We start from the raw sequence: 23534 nt of genomic DNA on the forward strand, positions 1-23534 counted from the left end.
CGCCTCTTCGTCTTCTCTTATCTTCTCCTCATTCACGTCATTCTCCGCCATGGCTAGGGTCCAAGGGACTAGGGCTTCCTTCAAAGAGAAGAAATATAATGAGAATACACAAGCAGCACTCCACAGTCCGCACAGAAGAAGAAGTGAGGAACGCAGGGCAGAAGACGGTAGGGGATTCCCGTCCTCGCTTTCTTCCGTGGGTGGGTATAGCTCTTTCCTTCCTCTAGTTCGAGAGTTGCAGGCGCAAGAAACGGGAGCATTAGTAGTTGTGTGGAGTTTAACTTGGTTTTAATTCAAATTCGGTGGAATCATGTGGGTGTCGGCTGGGTTCAATCGGACTTGGCCCAACTCGGTCAAAACTCGGATATTGAGATACAAATTAGTTTTCCACCCATGATCTTAAATACCCGGACTCACTATTTATTTATCATATAATTGTCATCTCATATTCTCACCCTCAGCATTTTGTGGTCCTGGTCATCCCACCCAAATCATTTAAAGAAAATAAACTAAACATATTGAGTTTTCCTTCAGCCACAGTGAATGGTAATTCATTCACCAAGGCAGGTTTAGCTGCGCATGGGAGAAATCACGAGAGTACTTTGGGAACATACTAAAACCCTATTGGGGTCAGTGAACTGTCGTCCTCCATGGGTGGAGGGAAACTTTCTCCTAAGCTATATAGTTTTTACTTTGAAATCATTTGGAATTGTTGAGTAGACTTTTAAAATTAAGGTTGTGATTGGTATGACTTCCTGGAGTGCATTCTGAGTCAATGTTGCATTTCAAGAAATCATACCAAACACAACCTCAAATCTTTCACCCATGGTCGTAAACTTTTGAACCCACTATCTATTTTATGTATATTTGTCAAAAAAGAAAAACTGTTGGATACAACGAGCTTCGGATGGCATTTTGTGACAAGGAGTGGAGGATAATGGTGTCTGGGAGAAGCACATAAAGGTAAATTCTGCTCCATATATCATCTGCAATAGTTTCTTTTGGTTTAGTCATCTTTCCAATAAAAGGGAAATTATTTTTTCTAATATCATGCAAATAAATTTATTCTTCAGGAAAACCCGACCTAGTAAAAGTTTAAGAGACAAGTCTGCCACAATGGCCCGAGTTGCAAAATCCATATGCTAGTGGGGATGGAGGAGTTGGAAACGGCGAGGATCATGTTATCTTAGATGAGGACGAAGACCTGGAAGATAAAGAGGTTGTTCCACATACTCTTGGGTCTGGGAGGGTGGGTGAATTTAATAATGGAATGCTGAAGGAAATACAATCATTGGTACCCACAGACTTGATAAAACCCTAGTGTCATTAGGAAGAGTAGGAATTCAGATCTTATAGAGGCCATAAGAATAATGTGTGAGGTATCTCGAGCCAGAATGGATAAGTACACTTCCTTCTATTCTCCATCTCCTAGATTTGGGGTTATGGACTACAGCGTCAATCACTGTGTGACATGGGCTTGAGAGTATTCTAGATCTCGATAAGGATTTGTACGTGAAGGTTATCAAACATCTACAAAGGATCTAGGATGGAGAAAGGCCTTTGTTACAGTTATAATGAAGACGAGATTGTGGCTACTGGAGAAGATAGATTGACACAGACCTGGAAAGTATGTATGTTGACTTTGATGGAAAAACATTTATATTATTTTTTATGTTGGTAATTGTATTCAAATAAGATTGAAAGTCATTTTTAATTATGGATGGGTGTTATTTTTAACTCATGGATGCCTTTATAGTGTATGCTTACTTTCATAGAAAAGTAGTTTTTTTTTTGGGAGGGGTTACTAATGGATGGTGGATTACTTTCCCTACTGATTTAATATTAGGGATGTAAATGGATCAGATTCGGCTCAGATAGTGCTATTTCCGCATCCGCATCCAATTAGCTTTCGAACGGATTCGGATAGTGCTAAACGGATACAAACACGGATACGGATCGAATATTTTATCCGTTTACATGTAAATATAGTTTTTCGGATAGCTATAGCCTATCCGTATTTGTATCCGTTTAGCTTTCGGACAGATTCGGATAGTGCTAAACAGATACAGAAACGGATTTCGGCTATTCATTTATATCCCTATTTAATATACATGTTTAACAGAGAGAAAAAAATAGTTATTAAACTTAATTTTCTTGGATATGCAGTAATGACATCCACCAATGACCACTTGAATCTTGGTGTTCATAATTCCTCTAGTGAGGAGGAAGAGGATCAATGGTCTTTGATGGAGAGTAGATTTACAGGTGATGAATAGGTAACTGAGATTATAAGTGGCCAGTCAGATAGATGCTATGATGAGTTTAGGATGGAACGACATCTGTTTTCAAAATTTATTTAACCTAATGATAATCCGGGGATGATCAAAGACAATTGTACATCCGAGTGGATGAACAAATAACCATATTCCTCCAAATAACTAAAGCAAAAGGTGGGCATAAAAAACAGTCTAAAATATTCTATCATTCTGGTAAATTGTAAGTCGCTTCTTTAGAATAGTGTTGCAAACATTTTCTAAGCTAGGGACAAAAATATCAAACCACCTTCATTCAACAGAGTCCAAATAGAGATAATATCAAATCCCTACCACTACCCATACTTTATGGTAAACTTGGGAAATTTGTCTAAACTTTTACTATTGTCTTTCATGTACACTTTCATTATTGAATATGATTGTAGTTTGTTAACTGTTGTCAATATTTAAAGGACTGTATTAGTGTCATTGGTGGCACACGCATTACTATCATTGTACCAAAGGAAAAACAAATTCAGTATAGAGGTAGGAAGAGAATAACCATGTAGAATGTAATGTGTGCATTTGTATTTGATATGAAATTCACATTCGTGTATGCGAGTTAGGAGGAAAATGTCAATGACTATCGAATATTTGCCAAAACACTTCAAAATGAGCGGTTTAGATTTCCTCACTTCCCTTCAAGTAGATCAATTTAAATCTACAAAATTAGAATTCCGATTCAAGTTAATTAGTTTTATTAACCTTTTGCTGATTATTATTCTTTTCACGTTATAGGAAAGGATTACATCGTAGACTCTAGATACCCAATTCTATGAGGTTATTTGACACATTTTAGAGGAAAGAGGTATTTCTTGCAAGATTACGGGGGAGGGGGAAGACAAATTGGAACCCCAAATGAATTGCTTAATCATAAACATTCATCTTTAAATAATGTGATTGAACGAGCATTTGGAATTAGAATAATTATACAAATATCAACAAAAAATACGTAATTGTTTCTACCTTAGAACAGCATAAAAAATATAGAATATGTAAACATATTTTAAGTAAAAATCGTCAGAAAAATACTTACCTATAATCTTAAATTTTAATAGGAGTCTATCCGATTTTATATTTAATTACTACTTCCAAAGGCTCTGTTTGGTTGCAAGGGGAATTAAAGGGAAGGGAAGTGAAATTTTTAAACTTAAATAGGAAATTTTTGTAATCATTACCCCATGTGACACCATGTGACTATATATCTAACTCCAAATCATTCCATATTTGGTTATTAAATTTCACTTTTCTTTGCATCCATTTTCCTTTGGTTTAAAATGTAAAATAAATATTACATGTAAAATGTATCTTTACTAGATATGGTAAGAAATTTAAGTAGTTTATACAATCACATGGGGTAATGATTACAAAAGTTTTTTTTTTAGGTTTGAAATTTTTTCCTTCCCTTCCTTTTAATTCCCCCTGCAACCAAACGCAGCCAAAAGGAATCTGAATTGGAATCGGATTTTCTAGAATTTTAACTATCCATTTACACCTCTAATAAGTCCAGTATTTCTTTTATAAAAAAAAAAAAAGTTAACTATTTCTTATGCCAGGCCCAATTTCTGTCAATTGTTTCTTGGATTCTACCATTCTTTCTTGGATCATTATCATCTCCAATTCTGACACCCTCCAATTCCCTACAATCCCTCACAGAGGAGCTGAAATGACCTCCTAACCAATGCCTGAACACACTGCCCAAGGTGGGGTAGGGGGATCATTTAGCTCCTATGTGAGGGATTGTAGGGAATTGGAGGGTGTCAGAATTGGAGGTGATAAAAATTCTTCTTTCTCCCTTATAGTTTTTATATGGCCTATGAACCTTGTAAATCAAAGAGCCTAACAAACTTGTATTATAATAGGAAAAAAGAACATTGTGGACGGGAGTGTATTGGCTGCGCCCAGATGCAAAGGGGCGAATGACCGCCCCGCCCCCCTATGAAATGCGAAAATGCCATCCCTATTGATGCTTCTGTGCCTACTTCCGTTGGCCCTCGCGTGCACGTAGGTGCCATGCTTGCCCACAGGAAACACTTACCCTTTATAATATGGGAAAAAGAACCATGAAAGGTAGCGTGGCCCCTGCGCCCAGACACAAGTAGGGGCACAATGAGCCCCTCCCCAACCCGCTCGTCGTGAAAGGCGGAAATCCTGCCCCTATTGATGCTTATGTTTGCTCCCATTGGCCTTGCGCTGGAATTGGGCCACGGTGCGTTTCAGGGAACCCTCTCCCTTATAATATATGGGAAAAAGAACTCTGAGAGGGGGGGAGCATACCGGCTGCGCCCCAACATAGAGGGGGTGAAATGACCGCCCACCCCCATGAAAGGTAGATCTAAATGCCATCCTATTGATGTTTTAGTGCGTGCACAAGGGCCACGCTCCCCCACAAGAAACAATTCCCCATAATATAATATATATATATATAGCTAAATATTTAGCATTCATATGGTTAGCTAATCAATTCTTTTTTTATTGATCGTTGATCCAATAGCGTGGTGACGAAACCCTTGCTCGCTCACTCTCAGATTCTCTCCAATGATGCATTCTGATTTGGGAACAGCCGCCGTTCACTAGTTTCGTCTCACAGAAATCAAAGCATTTCCTGGGGATTTGTTGATTCTGTCATTGGACGGGTTCCTGGTTTCTCGAACGAAACCCCTTCTTCGTCCCTTGTGTGTGTTTTTCTCCGCCGTTGTGCGTGTTTTTTCTCTGCCGTTTGTGTGTGTAATTCTTCTCTTCTCTGTCCTCCATGATCCTTGGAATCGTCGACGATGCATCCACCGCTCTGTTCAAGGATCATCACCGCCCCATCTTTTCCATTTTCCTTGTTTGTCTGTTTGCAGGTGATGTTGTCCCTAATGTTGGTGGCACTGAGTTTATAATTGACTCAAAAGCTCCAGCCGCCACTCAACCTTCACCATACCTCTCCTGTCGCCAGACAAATCTCCATTCGCCGATCCAGTAGATCCTTGCAGATCTGTTCAAAAGTAGGTTGTGGCAGTGTTTCAGATGGTTTTTCTGCTGTCTATCGAAGCTCTACTCGTCGATCTAGCAGACCTTTGCCGATCTAGCAAATCTGTTTGAAAGTAGACTGTGGCAGTGTGTCGGCACGCATGGGAAGTTTGGTGTTGGTCTGTTTGGCATGTATGGGCCCCCCTCTATTGGCACATATGTGCATGCAATTATCTTTAGCTGTGTCTGCAGTTTTCTCTCTAGGGATATGGTTGTAATCCATCCCCTACTCTGGATGACCCAGTCAATGGCATGTGAGACCGGGTCAATCTCCACTCCTTGGTGTTGGATACCTTATATCCATACCTTGTGTTTATCATGCTCTCTATCTATCTTATGTATTTTGTTTTCCTTTGTTTGGCGTTGGGCACACATGAATGAATAGCCTTCTTTTCTACCAAAAAAAAATGGTTAGCTAAGAGTGGTGGTTTATCTATTAATGTAAGTATAGTATGTTATAATCTTGGTGGGTGGCTTGATCTGGACCGTGGAGTTTGATCATAATTTATTCCTCTTTTTTTTGGATTAGAACATGAATACATCAAATCGATTTTTCTATTCATGATTGTTTACTTGGGGAAGGTAAATTAAAGTGTTTTTATTGAATCTTTCATCATTATAAGTTATGAATGTAAGATTATATTGTGATTCAAACCTGAAAACAAACCTGATCTAAACTGGTATCAACTCAATATTGAAAACCAAAACCGCACCGGATCGAAACCGACAGAAAACTAAAGATTTCTTAACGGTTTGGTTTTGGTCTCGCTACGAAACCAATTCAGCCAGGCCGAACCGGCCGTTTGACACCCCTAGTTTTAGGTATTGAAATTCAGATCAATCGGTCTCGGCCAATACCGATCCAATCATGTATTGGTCGAAACAATCGATCGGCATCAGTCTCCGATGGTACTGATTCGTATATCTTGATCCATGTGTATAAAATTGGAAAAAATACGATTTCAACTTTGAGCAACCTCTTGTCTAATGGTTGTATAGTGGGCCTCATACGGTCATACACTCATATAGTCATACGTATTCAAGGGTGGGCTCAATAGTACATTTTGTTTGAAGACCTAACATCCGAGGCTTCAGGTAGCGAAGGAAGATTGCCAAACAATTATTACATCATCCATTGGTTAAGATATTAATGTTTGGTATACATTCTCGGAGTAAATTTTGGGTGTAGTACACATTCTAAAACCCGATTCTTCTCTATTTTCTTGCTTCAATGCATTCTCGACCCAAAATCTATTCCAAAAATGCATAACAAACAGTTATAATCTGGTGAATCACTGCAGAACACCCAAAACCATTGATACAATTGATCAAAAGAAATTAGTGCAAACCCATTTGGGATAAGCAGTTCATTCATCATTCACCAATTTCAATATAAATTTATAAGAAATCAACAACACAGAATGGGTATGGCATGTGACATGTCTATATGTGCTGTTACGTAGAACCTATATACATTCAACTTATACCATATATGATCAGAGTTTTGAGTTTCTCTTTCTTCATTTTAAGACCTGAAAATTTATATTTTTTTTAAAAAAAAAGGAGAACTGCAAATCTACAGATAAGGACAGTAAAACAGCTAAAAGCATTGAAGAGGATGGCAATAGAGTAAACTATGAATTAATAACAGGAAGAAGAAGGCAGAAGGGCCTCAATCCTCATAGGTGCGGCATTCATCAGTCTCAGGGTTGTCCTTGCAATAGGTCTCCAGTGGATCGGTCTCCTTCTGCCTTTGTCTCGCATGGCTGGCTGCTGCACTCACCTCTTCCACCTCATCCCACGCTGCTGCGCATTCGCCGCTCGTTGGGTCACCTGCACATGCCTCCTCCGCACCCTTTATGCTCTCTGTTACCTTCTCTGATATCTTCTCTGGTGCAGTCCTCACGTACATGCGACCACCACCTCTCCCTCCCATGTTTTGCTGCTGCTTCATGTTCATGTTTATCCTCCATGGGTGGAGGCTCACGAGACATGGAGAATTGCCTATCTTCTGGGCCTTGGCCACCGCTGCTGTGGTGGAAGATAGGCTCACACCAGCTATTGTTGTTGCCATTAGTGGTGTTCCTTTCCTTCTCAGTTCTTACTCTTGTCCAGCCACTTAGTATTAATTTGACAGAGAGCGAGAGGCTGTGGAACATAACAAGCAATGTAGTTGGGTCTCCTTTCCCTCCATACACACACTTCTTATCACCTCACGGCCAACCAAACACCTCCACATGTAGACCAGCCTCGAGATAGTATTAGGGAAAAGGTTCTCCTTCTCACATGAAGTGACCTTACTGCCTCTCAATGTACGATATCATTTTGTCGCACCTCATTGGTGCATTCCCTATACTGCTAGCTAAGAGAACCATCTTCCTCTTCAAAATATCCCAGGCTTCGAGAATTCTAATACCATTTATCTAATGACGAACCTGCCCTAACTTTACCCGAAGCAGATTCCAGTTGAATTGGATCCTGGTTCTTGGTTTGAAAAATCTGTCATCGACTGATTCTTGGCTGATCCAATTGCTGGTTCCACTTCTTCGAACCTTGACGCAGGACCGTATTATTATCCCTTTCATTTTTTATTTTGTCAGGGACATTTTGGTCATTGGAAATGTGAATACAAGTTGAAATATCTATCAGGATAGCTAGCCTGCTTTTCTTCTACTCCTGTGGCATGAGAACATCAACAGAAGACTCACGGAAGGTCTTGCTTATGCCCACTAAGTAACAAATCTTTCCCTGATATTTCACACCCCTTAAAATTGTCTATGTTCTAAAATATCTATAGCCCATCACCATCTTGAGTGATGGTTAGAGGAAATAAAAAGTGATGTTTATACGTGGCTCATTCCTTTCCATTCCTTTCTCCTTCCTTCTGCACCATCAGGTCATTTGCTCTATGATTAAGACTGTAATCAGCTAATTACTTAGCTAACATTATGTAAAAGGATAACCAAAATAGCTAATATATTTAATACCAAACCTCTAAGAAAAGCAATTTTTTTTTTTCTAAAATGTCTATAGAACTCAATATAGAGTACACATATCATTAACCACTACATAATAGAAATATATAAAAGTTTCTGAGTTTCAGCAGGTTTGGAGTGCTTGGACTACCCAAGGCATTCAATGGAATTCACCCTGAAGGACTCAAAGTCATCTGAACCCTAGAGGTCATTCCCTCCCCTCGAAACAACCCACCACATTTCTGGATTTTCTAGGCTATGGGTTTGAACTTTGAATATAACCTGGTTGAAGTTATGTTTGAATACTATAAACAATTAACCAAGCCATCCTGAACAAGTCTAACTTAGTTGGGTAGACAGGAAAAATCATCTCCATAAACACAAAGCAGCACTCCCAACAGTTCTTACCCCAGAAAATGTGTAACTGACTACAAATACTAAATTTCTTTTTCTTTATTTGACTGTTTTCAGTTTAATACAACTCCATACACAAACTTTCATTTTTTTTAAAAATCCATACACAAACTATTTTTCTATCTAACATATTCATGTAAAACATTGATCTCCTAGAACATTAAGACTGCAAGCCAGAAATCATAGTTTTGATGTCTCAGAGAACATCCAAACGAGAATTAACATAGATTGGTAGCTACCCATCATAATTCACCATAACTCATGTTCCAGAACCCAACTTCATGGTCAAGAACATATACGAAAGCTTCCTCAGCTTTTCTCAGAATATCCTCTGATGCCTTCTCAAGACGTCTACTAGCAATTCTCTGCAGAGATTGGCAATATTGCCCAAAACTGTTGTTTCCCCATCTCTGACAAGTATCCATCAGCTCTGCAGGAGTCTTGGTTCCATCTTGCAGGCAGAGAGAGAAACTCTCTTGGTAAACAGCTTCAATGGCCCAAAATGCTGTGATAGCCACCGTATATCCAACCTCTGAGCCCATCAAGCTTTCTAAAAAACTGACAACAGCATGTTGATTAGCAAATGTTCCAAAGCTCAATCTTTACATTTTTTACCCCCCAAAAAATTATAGGAAATTTTTCATACCATGGTGTGGGCACTCAACACACATGATATAAGAACCATAACCACTTGCCCTTTAATGGCAGAAAACAGTTACGTTATAAAGTGGAAAACATGTAGGTAGGACATCCACAACCACCATGCCAGCCCTTGTGCCACACACAGGGTAGAGGGTCATAACCTAGGTTATGAAGGGTTTGATACATATTTTTCTATGCTACTATTTACTTGATTGGAGGATCCCAATACCGGAAATTTCATCCTAGACTAGTCATCCTCCCCCTTTTCTCTACCCACCCAAAAGAATGTAACAGATCAGATGCCCACACTAATACAATTAAGTAAGTTTTTGGCCAAGCAGATTATTTTTTCCCTTTTTTTAAACATTTGTCAATTATCCTGCAGATTGCCTAAAGGGCCCCAACAAATGCTATGCCCCAGACAGACAGATAGAAGAAGCAATAGAGAAAATCTGATGATACTTCAGGTGCAAAGGTTACCTGCAGTAATCTTGGTTTGCTTTTTGAGGTGAAATTCCAGATATCAGAACATCCCACTTTGAACCTTCCTTCTTGAACCATGAAATCTCATCATTCAGAGAAGCCATGCCACCTAGTATTACTTCAATGTCCAAGCCGTCTTCTGACTCCCTCCAAGCCTTAAGAAGAACACTAGCTACGAAAGGGATGAATTCCCTGACAAATATAGAATCCTGTCCCTGTCATTTTATTTGAAGCAGATTTTTATTACAGCTTCCAGGCAAATAAAGAGAGGGGGGGGGGGGGGAGCATGCCGAAACAGAACAGTGATAGTGGAAAATCATAGCGAAAAATAAAAGATAAATGGATCTCTCACACACAACCCCCCACCCCCACTCCCCCCCCCAAAAAAAAAAAAAAAAAAAAGAAATTGAGCTAAAACTGCAAATTCCACGAATCTAAAAATAGGCACAGCCATTTTCTTCCTCAAGTGATGGAAGACTTGTATTCACAAAAAATATATAGAAGCCTAGAAGAGTGAACCCAAACTGTAGACAGGAAATAACATTTTTACACCTTGTAAAAACCTGGTTCCTGACTATAAGCATTAAATCTCACCAAATCTTCATGTCGATGAGAGAATCTACAACGTAATTCACGCCCCTAAAATGTAATGAGCAGACACCGAAGACTCCCCCAGACAATATTTGCTTGAACAGAAGCATCTAACCTGCTGATCTCTTGAGGATGGGTCCCCTCACAAGATCCATCTTAATTGTGTACTTCAGTCCCACACACTACTAGAGTAGCATGGAGACATCCATTAAACAATAAACTTAACCCCACATCATCAAATCCAAATGCCCAATCAACTGAAAATTGGTCTTTGAACTTCCATATCATCACTAAACATAGAACCAACCTGACACAATAAGATTTATCAGAGTGAAAATACAAAAACCCTATTCTTGCTATATTGCTTCAGGCTCCCTCCAAAACAGCAGAATGTCAGCTCCTCTCACCAGAAAAACTCCCTTTCCATTTTTATTTGAAGTTCTATAATTTTTTCCTCTGAAAATCAAATTGTTACAGTCTCTGCTGATGATCACACTGTTTGTGGAGATCAACCACTAAAACAGCCAGGGTGGCAATTTGAATGTTCCAATGTCCCAAATGCTATCCTAAGCATTTATGGGACAGTGACATCACAAATGATATTATATAAATTACAGTAGCATTTTGTTGCATGTGCCACAATATTGACAAGTTATATGGGTGACAAGGACTTGAAAGGGGTATAGATGGAGAATCCCCCATAAGGCAGCAATGCAGTTAATGATGGGTGGTTGTTTAAATCTCAAAGGACTCTACTAGTCACTTTTTTCATTCTCTTGTTTCATCTTTGTTTTGGCTCCAAGCTCTGAGCTTCGAGAGAGGGTGGCGGTGGGAAGGGGGAGGGGATGTGGGGGGCTCAACTTCATTACCTGATGCACAATGGAACATGAAGCATAGTGCCCCATCAACATTCTAGGAATCTGATCAGTTTAAATGGGTAAATGAAAGCCACAGGTACTCTGGATCACTGTAAAGCACAAGTAGCAAAAGGCTACAATCAGAAAAATAAGCAAATATGACTCAACTACTAGTTCTGTCATTTGTCCACTGACTTTCCAAATGGGTGATCTTCAAATGCTCAGACACAAGATGCAATTCTTCGTGACTCTGTGGAGAAAGTGTTGATGCACCTAGCTCAAAGGTTTATTGATACTAAATATCCAAATCATCTCTACAAACTCAGCGAGGCACTTCTTAAACAGGCGTAAAGAGCCCAGGAAAGTTATTTTCGAAGTCCGTACAGGCATATGACGCTGCTTTTGTTGCCTCTAACACTGAACGATCTCTTACATCAGGAAGACTTACAATGAGATTACTTATCTTCTTATTTATGTTGGCAACATCATTGTAATTGGTAACGATAAAGTGGTGATCTCTTAATTCATTTCTCTATAGGATACAGTTTATGCTCCCAAGAACCCTGTTCCTCTCACTGCAGCTCCACCTAACTTGCCTGTCTCTTCGTAAAGGTATCCGCTATTGCACCCAAAAATCCATGGTTGCTTATCCTATTGAGAATTATGTTTCCATTTCTCACTTCTTCCCTCCTTTACATAATCTTACATTGTCCATCTCTTCTAATCCTATTCCTCAGACTTATCACGAAGCCTTCTCTCATCCTGGGTGGAAAGTGGCAATGGAAACAGAAATGGATGCCTTACTCTCTCGACGGACATGGACCCTGGTTGACTTACCTCCTGGTAAGGATATTGTACATTTTTGCTGTATATACGCCATTAAGTATAATCCGGATGGTTCAGTTGAACAGTTGAAGGCTCGTTTGGTTGCCAAGGGATTCACTCAGACGTATGGTGTGGACTACTTTGAGACATTCTCACCTGATGTTTGTCTCAACTCAGTTCATGTTGTTATCTCTTTAACAGTGAATTTGGAATGGCCGCTCTACCAACTAGATATCAAGAATGCATTCTTGTATGGTGATTTAGAGGAGGAGGTATATATGGAGCAACCTCCTGGCTATGCTGCTCAGGTGAAGAATTCACACCAAGTTTGCAAACTACACAAATCTATTTATGGATTGAAACAGACAACTAGGGCTTGGTTTGAAAAATTCAGCTCAATTGTTACTAAGTGTAGGTTTTCACAGTGTTATTCTGATCACTCAATTTTTGTTCATTGCCGAGGTCCGAAGGTGGTGGTGCCAGTAGTTTATGTTGATGATATTATTGTATCTGGTAATGATACACCTGGTATTGCAAAAGTAAAGCCCTTCCTACATCAGCATTTTCAGATGAAGGACTTGGGTTCTCTTAGCAATTTTCTTGGCACTGAAGTTCTCCATAGCAAGAGAATGATTAGTCTCCCAACGAAAATAAGTGTTGGATCTTTTGTCAGAAAGTGGTATGCTTGGCTGTAAACCTTTGGATACTCCTATGGATCCTCATCAGAAGTTTGGCACAGATGAGGGTGAGGTATTTGAAGATCCTCACCGGTACAAAAAGCTTGTTGGGAAGCTTATCTATTTAATACTTGTCTTGACATATCTTTTGCAGTAGGTGTGATCAGCCAGTTTATGCAGTCACCAAAGCAAACTCACTAGGAGGTGGCTTCTCGTATCTTAAGATACCTAAAGAAAGCTCCAGGAAAGCGGCTGATTTACAAACTGCATTAGAATGTTGATCTAGTAGGGTTTTCTGATGCAGATTGGACCGATGCTGATGGTGATGGTAGGTTTACCACAAGTTATTGTACTTTTGTTGGTTGTAACCTTGTCTCGTGGCGCAACAAGAAGCAACTACTATGGCTCATTCCAGTGCTGAAGCAAATATAGAGCTATGGCTCATACTGTTGCTGAGTTGATGTGGTTACGATCTCTTCCTTAAGAGTTGGGTTTTCCAGTTGCTCAACCCGTGAAGATGTTGTGTGATAATCAAGCTTCCATCTACATTGCTAGTAATCCAGTGTTTCATGAAAGGACAAAACATATTGAGGTTGATTGCCACTTTGTGCAGGATGTTGTTTTAAAGAAGTTGATTGTTACTATGTTCATGTCATTCGCTGATCAATTAGCTGATCTATTTACCAAGGCTCTCTTTGGCCCTCGGAAGTGTTGTTCCAAGCAGTTCATGGGAGATTTGTATGCTCCAGCTTGAGGTGGAGTGTTAAAGTGTTGTCCTATAGGAGTCGTGGACCCCTATTGGACTTTCCAAGAGTTGTGGTAGTGTGTTATTGGTTAGTACTCTAATGTAAGGCTAGGTATAGATTCTCAACCCCAGTTAGGACCTACAACAATGATATCAGTATACAATAACCCCCCCCCCCCCAAAAAAAAAAAAAAAAAATCAATGACATAAACCCAAGCAATACCCAATCGGCTAGAGCAGATTAGGATGAACTCCAACAACAAGTGATAAAACAAAGCTCCAATATTCAGACAGTTACTAAGGTATAACTTCAACCCAGAACAAGCCCAGATAACCAGCAGTCAACCACTTTTATCAGATTGAAATATGGACAGAATAGTAGTGGAAAATTAAGTCAAAGGAGAATTCCAGTAGCTCACAAATCAGAACTTAGAATGGCCTCAAATCCTGATCGAAAGCTATCCCTGGCGGGCTGATTGATGCTCGAAATTTGGGCCAATTCTGATGGCCAGTTACAGAGATCTGAATAGGTCTTGAAAACAGAAACTTATGGATTTCCAGCCCAACCAGCCAGCAGATGGGAATCCAGGCAGGGTCAAGTGGAGGTATAGGGATGCTCCAATGGTGCTGCAAAAATCACCCCAAAAGGATCAGTAGTTGCTGAGTTTGTTGGACTTGAAGTTGCAGCAGGTTCTAGATAGAAAACCAGAACCGCAAGTACGTAAAATGCTCTCTGATCAGCAGCCGTAGAAGCAGTAACTTTGGGACTCCAGTGGATGATCAGCAACCTTACTTGAAGGCTCGGTTGGCCTCTGTAGCCTTGGTAAGTTGCAGACAAAACAGGGAAATAGAATAGAAAGTAGGGACAAGAGAAGATAGATCAAGTAGGAGAAGGAAGATAGGGATAGGAGGAGGGGCCTCTCGGTCTCTCACCATAGCTCTCACAGAGCAACTGACTCTCTCAGCAACTGATTCTCTCAGCCAAGCAATGAGCTTAAGTTCTTTTCTTCAAATCGTTGGGGCGATAGTGGGCCCTCTTCTTTATCTATAATCAACTCATCAATAGTTACAAAATTGGCAACTCCCATTGGTGTGGGGAGATTGCTTGGCTGCCAATACAACTGAAAAAAGAAACTGACTCCTAAATAATAACTAGCTGGAAGAAACTAACTCCTAAATAATAACTAGCTGGAAAATAGAAACTCAAACAATCTAGCTATTGACTCAACAGCCCTACAAGAAAATAGAAAGTACTGAAATAGAAACTAAGAAAGGAAATAGCAACTAAAGATATGATATTGGTGGAATATAATATTCCACTCCAGCTGTCCAGATAGGAGCCCATATCACTGTTCACATGAACAGTACCAAATGAACATTCGGGTATTTTTCATGTGAAAAGTAACTTGTGAGCAGTAAATTTTACTGAATTCAATTTTGCATCGATCTACATCATACTATCATACTCATAATGGGGGGATGTCCCACTGTGAGAGAGTCCTATTCTGAGATAATAAGGGTCAGTATGACAATGTTAAAAAAAAGCGATTCTAGTGTTTTCCTGTTTGTTTGGAACAAAAACGGGGTGAAAACTGTATGGTATGTCCGGTTTGATTTTCTGGTTTTTTGAAAAGAACCGAGCACTTGGCACACTTTTGAGCCCCATTTGAGAAACACCGATTTGGAGTTTCTGCATGTGAGAAAACGCTTCTGCCAAAAATGCGATGAAACACATGTCTCTTGAAAGTTAAAGGGGTATTTATGGTATTTACCATTAAAACATAACAATGCCTCTCAACTTTCCTCACACACTCTGCTACCTGGATACCTAACGCTTCGATAGGATTTACCTTCCCTTCCCCTCCCCTCCTCTCCCCGTGTCGGTGAGACAAAATCGACACGACGGCATCTCCGGCTTGGCGTCTTCGACAATGGTAAGTCTGAGTTTGATTTTTTGTTTTTTTTTCCGTTTTCAGTTGTTCTTCATCTTCTTCTCGCTGTCATTAGCTGTACCTAGTAATCTGTAAACGGTTTGTTGATCCCCCTCTGTCAATCATGACTCTTTTTGACCACTTTGCTTGATCAATTTGAAGGCTTTGATTTCATGGGTAGAGGCTCCATTAGAGGGTAACCTTCTTTCTTTACCTTTCTTCATCTGCAAATGACAACATGGGTTTTCTGTTGATTATGAGAATTTAGCTTTTTAAGGTATCTACTAACTTCAGTTCTTATATTTGGCTTCTCACATGATGCTTAATATCAAATACTCTACATCCATTATTACCCAAAGATTGGAATCAGTGGATATTTCTGGAAAACCTAATGCTGTTGTTGTAAGCACCCTCCAATTTGGGGCTATTGCTTAGCTGAGATTTTTCTATTTAGATTTTTGTTTCAATGTTGTTTGGGTCTTTATTGGATGTTATTTCTTAGCTATGTGCTGTGAAAGGCCCAAGACCAAGATATCCACAAGTATGGAAAACTAAGAAGAGAATAGGCACTATCTCCAAGTCGCAAAAGCTTGTTGAATGTGTGAGGTCCTCCTGTTTGTCAGGGCTTTGAGTTGAAATCATCGCACGGGTCTCTCCTTCTTAATCTCATTCCCAATCTACTCCATCACATAGTCCTTGACGCTCCCTGAGGCAGAAGCACCTCCACCATTTTCCTGACGCTACCACCAATCCTTCCCTGAAAAACTCTTCTACCCATACAGGTTTGTGTTTTTTCTTAATTACAGAAACGTTTTTTTTTTTCAATGTTACCATACAGCATTTCAGAATTCAGGACCCAGAAACGCTCGTGCATTATAAATAAAAGGCACTACCAGCGATAGAATTGATACTGAATCTATCGCTGGGTTCATCTCTCTCTATCTATCTATTGTCTCCTCTTTCTCTTCTCTCTTTGTTCTCATCTTCTTTCTTGGTGGCTGGTTATTAGTTCTTTACCTTGTTACTTTTCATATCTTTCTTCATGGAGAAGTTCTTCACAACAGCAATTGCTTATTTTTGTCCCAAGGTGAGTTCACTCAAGATCTTGTATGTTAAACTAAATTCAACTCTGACTGTGGTGATCTTCTAGCTGTCTAAATTTAATGTAAACCCTCTACCCAACGTTCATTGCTGAGCTTCAATATTCCTAAGAGTTTAACACCTATCGTGATGCAAAGTTGCCAACTGAACCTCATGCCTACAACAAAGACTGGATAACGGATTTCTTTCTGGCCAAGATAGGTGTTAAACTTGTATTCTCTTCCAATCTAATGATTTGAAAATGTTAGTATTATTCATCCCACACCAAATTCAGTTTCCTCTTCTGAAACAAAGCATGCAACCCTGATTTCATTTTGTGTGGAAAAAAATATATCATTGAACTACCCTTGATGTTCACTACGTTTCTCATTTGATAAAGTGGCTGCTAATCTAACAATTTTCCAGTTCAGTTTTTGCTGAGAGAGAAGAGATAGAGGATAAAGAAAATGAGGAGTGTTACGTCAAGAAATCGTCGAGCGGTCCTGCGAGTGCCGTCACCTGTAAAAGGACCAAGGGGTCACCAGAGAGAACCGGTGTGGTTCCGGCCTAGAGCTCTCCAATGCCAAAATGAGATCTCCTGAGCAAACAAATGAATAGAGATTATTCAAGATGGGTTGAGGGTGTGAGATACTTCCTCTTTTATAGCGGTGCATGGCGGAGTGGAGAGTCCCTAGTTGATGTGGAGTTTTCTTCGTAGATGGAAGAGTGAACCACAGAGTGGATAGAATCCCGGAGTAGCAGGGCTCCTCCCTAGTTGGTTGTCTTCCCGTGAGACTTAGTGTCCCAGTAGGGTTGTCCTTCTTGACGGATAGATCCTTCTACGTGGTAGATAGGGTCCCTGGTGCTTGAGTCCATCTAGGTTACGCAAGTGGTAGGTGAGGGCCCAAAGCCTTCGTGGTGGTGTGTATTTTGTTGGCGACGTGGTGGTCATGTAGTCCAGCTTGTACTTGCACCCTATCGAGGTCCCAACTCTTCAGTAGATAAGGCCTGAGGGGGAAGGATGTACAAGTCAACATTGGCCCAAGGGGGATGACGCCCAAGTGTGGGTGGCGCCCAAGTGTGGGTGACCCCCCAGTGGATCTCATGCTGTCGGTGTTTGGGTGATCTCCTGCTGTTCCAGGACACGTGGTATCTTCTGATAGGTTGGGATGATTTGTGATTCATCAAGGAGACAAATGACCAAACTAAGACGAAAATATTACATTGCACCGATCGTAAAAGAAGAAGAAAGTAGCAGAATAAAGAAATTGGTTAAGTTAGGAGTTACCAGCCATCGCTTGAAGGAGGAGATATCGATCGTTCCATCTCTGATACTGAGGATGAAAGGGTGTTTGGTGGCCTTAGTGTATAGCAGATGGTGTCGATTCAACCATGTCTGGATCACGCCACCTCCATTTCCGCTTTTTACCTCTTCTTCTCCTTCCATTTATTTCCGCTTCTCTGCCTCCGATTTCCCTAACTCTGAGTCTCTTGAGGGACGAGGAAGGAGGATATAGTATTCGAGATTTCGAGTTGTGGTGAGTTTATTAAATTGCACCAATGATCGTCTAATTTTTTGATAATTACATTTGTAACCCACAAATTTGACAAACTAGATCCAAAGGTCCCTGAACTGAAACCACGTTAAAGTTTTAGAAAGAAAAGAGAAGCTCTTATTAGCGAAAGCTTCCAGAGATCTTCCTACCTGAATACCGAACTATAAAAGAAGCCCAAAGAGTAACCCTACGTAATTAATCTAAAATTTGCCGGACATTCCTGCAATTTGAAATTTAGAGCTGTAAATCTGTAATCCCCCATCTCTCTTCTGGTTTTCAGCAAATGTGCAATCTTCGTTGGCGCATCGATGGAATGGTGGAAAACAAGCAACCATGAGCATACACTAAAAGCTGCAACACCCACAACGCACCAATGGCAAAACACCATGTATGAAAATCTGTGATTTTGCAGTTTCTCTGCAAAGCATCTTAAACTCGTCTCGGTCTAACTGGTCTCTTGCAAGTACAGCTTTGAAGAGAACCCACAGGCCATAACTGGTAATACCAAATGAATCCAGAGCTTGCGTATGAACCTCCATAGTCCTCCGTCTATAACTCCAAATAATGGAATTCGATCGGAAGAAATATGAGATTGAGAAATAATAGAAGAAGACGCGAATAGGTATTTCCAGAGATTTTTTGATGACATGTGAGAGAATGTCTTGACTTGAACTAATGTGAACTTATTTTAGGAAAAAAATTAAAAAGAAAAATTGGAAAGAAGAACTCTTTCTAGGAGTGTGGCCTAGGGGATCTTTATCCTTCCCTGACCGGCCTAGTTCCCAGTCCTCCTAACAAGAGGGGGACGCAATGACCATTCTATCCCTGTCCAAACACTCTACCCAGGTGGGGTCCAACCCCCTATTAGAGGCATCTGGGAACTGGGCCGGGCAAGGAACTAGAGGAGAATTTTTTGTGGTCTAGGCCATTACTGTATCTCTCCTTCCCATAAGAAAAGACATTTCTAGCCCCGTGTTTTCTATTGGGAAGTAGTTTTCTATCTGAGGAGTGTAGCCTAACCATCACTCTCATGTGTCTATCTCTCTCCTCCTCAAAACAAGGGGGCATAGATGAAATAGGCACATGGAAGTGATGGTTTAGGCTACATTTTTGTAAACCATCACTTCCATACACAATACTACTTCCCTTAAATTTTTTTTATTTTGGTAGAATGTGAAGTTAAATGACTCTACTAGGGGTGCAACTTTGGCCCTGAAAGGTAGAGCCCATCCTGAGCCCGAACAGGGTCTAGGTTGAGATGCCTTGGCCTTGAGGGCAGGTCAGGGTTGGGAATTTTTGGCCCTGAGTCAAGGTTGGGTCGGGTCAAGGTTGAGGCCTCGGGTTGAGCCTGGCTCAACCCTAAGGGCGGGTCAGTGTTGGATTTTTTTGGCCCTGAGTCAAGTCCAAGTCGGGCCTGGGTCCAACTAAGGGTACTTAGGGTTGGGCTGGGGTTTTAAAAGGCCCAGCCCAACCCGACCATGATGTAGCCCTAGACTCTACGGCTCTCATGTGTCTATCTCTCTCCTCCTCCTCAAAACAAGGGGGCAGAGGTGTCTTTTCATATGGGAGGAGAGAGATAGACTCATGGGAGTGTTGGCGTAGGCCACACTCTGAACACAGAACTTTCTCCCTTTAATTAAATCATCGGATGTAGTTCTTTGTCCGGGAGTGTGGCCTACGCCAGCACTCCCATGTTTCTATCTCTCTCCTCCTTAAAACATGGGGACAGAGATGTCTTTTCACATGGAGAGGAGAGAGACAGACTCATGGAAGTGCTGGCATAGGCCACACTCCCAGACAGAGAACTTTTTCCCTTAAATCATATATCATCCCATGTATGTCTATGCAAAGATTTAAATCACAGTATTGTTTATGGGCTACCATCGACACTTATACAGATTGGTTGATATGGGGCCATATCAATAGCTCTTATTTTTTTTGGAAAAAAAAAAAACTGTAGGATTCTCAGTCAACATTTTGAGCTCGTTACTTTCTCACACACACTATGGGAAGGCAATACAGTTGCAAACATCTTGGCTTCGATAAGTGCCACTAGTCAACAGAAGTTATTTCAGGATTTTAATCCCCTTTCTTCTGTTGTTTTATCTTTGTTTTATGACTCTATTGGGTGTACTTTTTCTTGTGGTTTCAAATAAATTTCCTTCTTATATAAAAAAAAAAAGGAAATTTATGAAACACCCCTTGAAAATGGGTTGAAACTCATATCACCCCCTAAAATTTGAAAATACTCAGATCACCCCCTGGTTTAGACCCAAAATACCAAATTAGTCCCTGACGTTAGTGTTATACTGCTAAATGATGATGTCACCCAATTAAATAAACTTAAATCCCTAAACTATCCTTGACCAATGTTGATTTACGTTTTTACCCTTATAACTAAAAACCCCAATTCTATCTTCTTCCTCACACCACTCTATTCCTCACCTGCAACTTAATCTCACTTCACCGGAGAGAAGAAATTTTTTTTTTTTTTAAGGTGGAACAACACTAGAAAAAAAAATTTTGAATCTGAACAACTGAAGCGGGAGGAGGAGACAGAAGAAGAAGAGTAGAACCAGAAGATATTGCAGAAAAATATTTGATTCCAGATTACCTAACTGAGCTCTGCAACCTATAGTTTCTCAAAGCTAAGGGCTTCACCTGCAACCCACCACTACCGACCTGCAACCCTAAACTGATTTTGTTTACCCTCTCAAAACCCATGAATGACAATGAAAAAACTGAAATGGATTTCAAAACTGCTTTTTCTTCTTCTTCGCAGTTGAGACTGCAAATCTGGAGATGGGTTCATGCTTCTCTTCAGACGCCACTGGTTATATACCTCAGATCCGTCTACAGCCAAAGTCATCTCTTGATTCCTTCAACCATGATTGTCTCTTATTCGATGACTGTATTCCCGCCCTCGATCCCTTTGATGAACTTCTGGCGGATCAGATCTATTTCGTCCTCCATACTAGTCGCCTACAGTATCGCCTCGCTGTGAAGGCTAGCACCGCGCTCGATGGAATAAGAAAATACAGTTATCTCTAGTTTTGGAACTGAACAACCAGAGATTTGGGAATGGTGGGTTTGATGGATATTATGATATGATTTGTTTAAGACTTCCAATGACAAGTCGAGAATCGGAGTTTCAAGATCTGAGTCCATTAGGAAATTGCCGAGAAATTCTTCCAGAAGAACCAAGTTTGGTATTCAGATCGTTTCGAATGAGGCTGAGCATCATTTACGAAGGATCGGTGGTCGATTAATTATGGGTTTACTCGATCGGATCATCATCGAGAATTCGACAACCCTTTCATTTTCCTTCCAAGATTCTCCACCTGCAAAAAAAACCTTTTTCTAAGACTCGCCATTTTTGTTCTACAATTAACTCATTAATTTAAATCAAGATTTATCATTTATGGAAATCGAATTACGGACATCACGAATAAGGACTAAAGCATCGAAGACCAGCATGTTGCATTTCTGTAACCCAAGTTCAAAGTTAAAACCAAGCCAGAGGAAGCGAATCAGAGATTGGAAATAGATCTTCTTCTTTCTTCTCCCTGATTGCACAAACCAAATTTTTAGAAGCCCCTACAATGATGAAGACAATCATATGAGAAATCAGAAAACCCATAACCCTTTCCAAAATCAATAGAACAAATTTCCAACCCAAGAATTGCAGAAATCGAAATCGACAGAACCAAAACCCTAGAACCTTCTCGTTTTGGATTTTCCATTTTAAATCTTAGGAATTAAATTTTGTGAATTTTTCTTTAAGTTCCCATCTCTCATGGCAATGCCTTCTTTTGAGTCACCATTCTCGGAGGAATGTGTGATTTTCGTTCTCAAATGAAGCAACAAAAGGGCGCAGGATTTCTTTTCAACTTCTCTTCGCTGGGTTATTGAAACCCTAAGTCGCAGGGTTATTGAAACCCTAAGTAAAGAGAAGCAGCGGCAGCTGCGGCGGCGGCGGCGGCGGCGGCGGTGGTGGTGGTGGTGGTGCCAGCGGAGTTGCAGGGAAGGGGTGGGGTATCTTAGGTTGAAGATGAAGGAAAGGGCAATATTGTAAATTTAATTCTAACGATTTAGTACAAGGGTAAAATAGTCATTTTACATCAATAACTAACAACAGACTAACACACTGTCAGTGTAGAGGGGGTGATCTGAGTTTCGATCCATTTTCAAGGGGTGTTTTATAAATTTCCCAAAAAAATTTTTTTTTTTTGGGCATAGTTGGAAAATTGGGTTTTCCCCTTTACAATTAATGATAAAAAGTGATATGATTTGTAACAATGATTGTGCTATACACTTTATTTATCTATTGATTTCCATATGAATTATCTTCCCTTTGCAATTTATTCATCTTTGTTCATATTACAGCTTGAACACATCAACTAAAATTTTCTATTCATGACTGATTACTTGTTTGACTTGGGAAGGTGAATTAAAGTGTTTTTATTGAATCTTTTCTCACTACAAGGTATGAATGTAAAATTTTATTGTGATTCAAACCTATCTAAACCGGTATTACCCGAAAAGGTCAAAGTACATCGAAACCGCACTAGACCGAAACTGAAATCGATCGAAAACCGAAGTTTCTTAACGGTTTTGTTTTGGTCTCACTCATTCTGAGATTGAAACCAATTCAGCCCGACCAAAACCGGGCCGAACCTTTGACACCCTTAGTTTGTACCATGTACTCAATTCAAGTAGAGCAATTTAATGTGATTTTTAAAATTTGACCTGGTTTTCAAAAATTTTGATTTGACTTTGACGACTACTCACCTCAATCAAAACCCGATTTTCCAATTAAGTGATCATTTTTTGATTAAGAGCTTGTATAATAAAGGGGGGGGTGGAATTAGGGGATGGGGATAGGTCTCAAGGTGATTTGAACTCATGACCTCTTATTTGAGGAGTTGGTCTTTTGCCAACTGAGCTGACCCCTTGGGTTAGTGGTGACCAATATTTTGATCTTGAACCATGCATTATATCCATAGTCATACATTTTCTAGATAATCTTGAACTTTTCAATCTTGGAAGTCATGAACATTTTATATGCTTTATATTTCTCAATTAGGAATTAGTATTTAAAGTAGTTTGAATTAAAAAAGAAAATACTGTATCATATCTTGGACGTTAGAAACAATGATGAGTCTTATTCCAACATTTGGTCGTTGAGATTATTCAAAAAACTTAAAAATTGGACTAAGGACTAAGGAGGCGGTCAAAGGAGTATGACGTCGTCGTGTGATTTGATTTCCTGCCTCGCAGTGACATGGGATCGGAACTCCATCACTTTAGAAGGAACAGAAATAATTAAAGGGCGAACAGTTTTTCGGTTTTCAGTATTCACTCCATTTCAGAATCCAAATGCTTTAGATATTCCTTGCTTACTGTTCATTTCCACTTTCTAGGCTTCCAT

At 40.0% G+C, this 23534-nt stretch overlaps 2 protein-coding genes and 1 long non-coding RNA gene across 3 annotated transcripts; 1 reads left to right on the forward strand and 2 right to left on the reverse strand.

Moving 5' to 3' along the window:
* Positions 1 to 6891: 6891 nt before the first annotated feature.
* On the reverse strand, positions 6892 to 7458 carry LOC122669290 (calvin cycle protein CP12-1, chloroplastic-like). The gene has a single exon (XM_043866033.1). It carries the CDS (start codon positions 7399 to 7401, stop codon positions 7000 to 7002), a length of 402 nt encoding a protein of 133 aa, XP_043721968.1. The 5' UTR covers positions 7402 to 7458; the 3' UTR covers positions 6892 to 6999.
* A 1269-nt stretch (positions 7459 to 8727) lies between these two features.
* Positions 8728 to 18051, reverse strand: LOC122669288 (probable bifunctional TENA-E protein). The gene is made up of 3 exons (XM_043866032.1): positions 17836 to 18051; positions 9839 to 10056; positions 8728 to 9274 (listed from the first exon to the last, which is right to left on the reverse strand). Exons 1-3 carry the CDS (start codon positions 17992 to 17994, stop codon positions 8959 to 8961), a joined length of 693 nt encoding a protein of 230 aa, XP_043721967.1. The 5' UTR covers positions 17995 to 18051; the 3' UTR covers positions 8728 to 8958.
* On the forward strand, positions 15681 to 16073 carry LOC122669291. Its single transcript, XR_006333988.1, has 2 exons — positions 15681 to 15869; positions 15970 to 16073. It is a non-coding gene; the product is annotated as an uncharacterized LOC122669291 (long non-coding RNA).
* Positions 18052 to 23534: the final 5483 nt, after the last annotated feature.

This window comes from Telopea speciosissima, chromosome 7 (assembly GCF_018873765.1).
Source record: "Telopea speciosissima isolate NSW1024214 ecotype Mountain lineage chromosome 7, Tspe_v1, whole genome shotgun sequence".
Taxonomy (NCBI): Eukaryota; Viridiplantae; Streptophyta; class Magnoliopsida; order Proteales; family Proteaceae; genus Telopea; species Telopea speciosissima.

Bases quoted from the DNA above. Each gene is read 5' to 3' on its own strand.
- LOC122669288 (XM_043866032.1), bottom strand. From the start codon at position 17,994: ATGGAAGGAGAAGAAGAGGTAAAAAGCGGAAATGGAGGTGGCGTGATC. The intron at 10,057-17,835 runs GTAACTCCTAAC...ATAAAATGACAG, and splicing joins CCTCCTTCAAGCGATGGCTG to GGACAGGATTCTATATTTGT. The intron at 9,275-9,838 runs GTAACCTTTGCA...TGCTGTTGTCAG, and splicing joins GCAAACCAAGATTACTGCAG to TTTTTTAGAAAGCTTGATGG.
- LOC122669290 (XM_043866033.1), bottom strand. From the start codon at position 7,401: ATGGCAACAACAATAGCTGGTGTGAGCCTATCTTCCACCACAGCAGCG.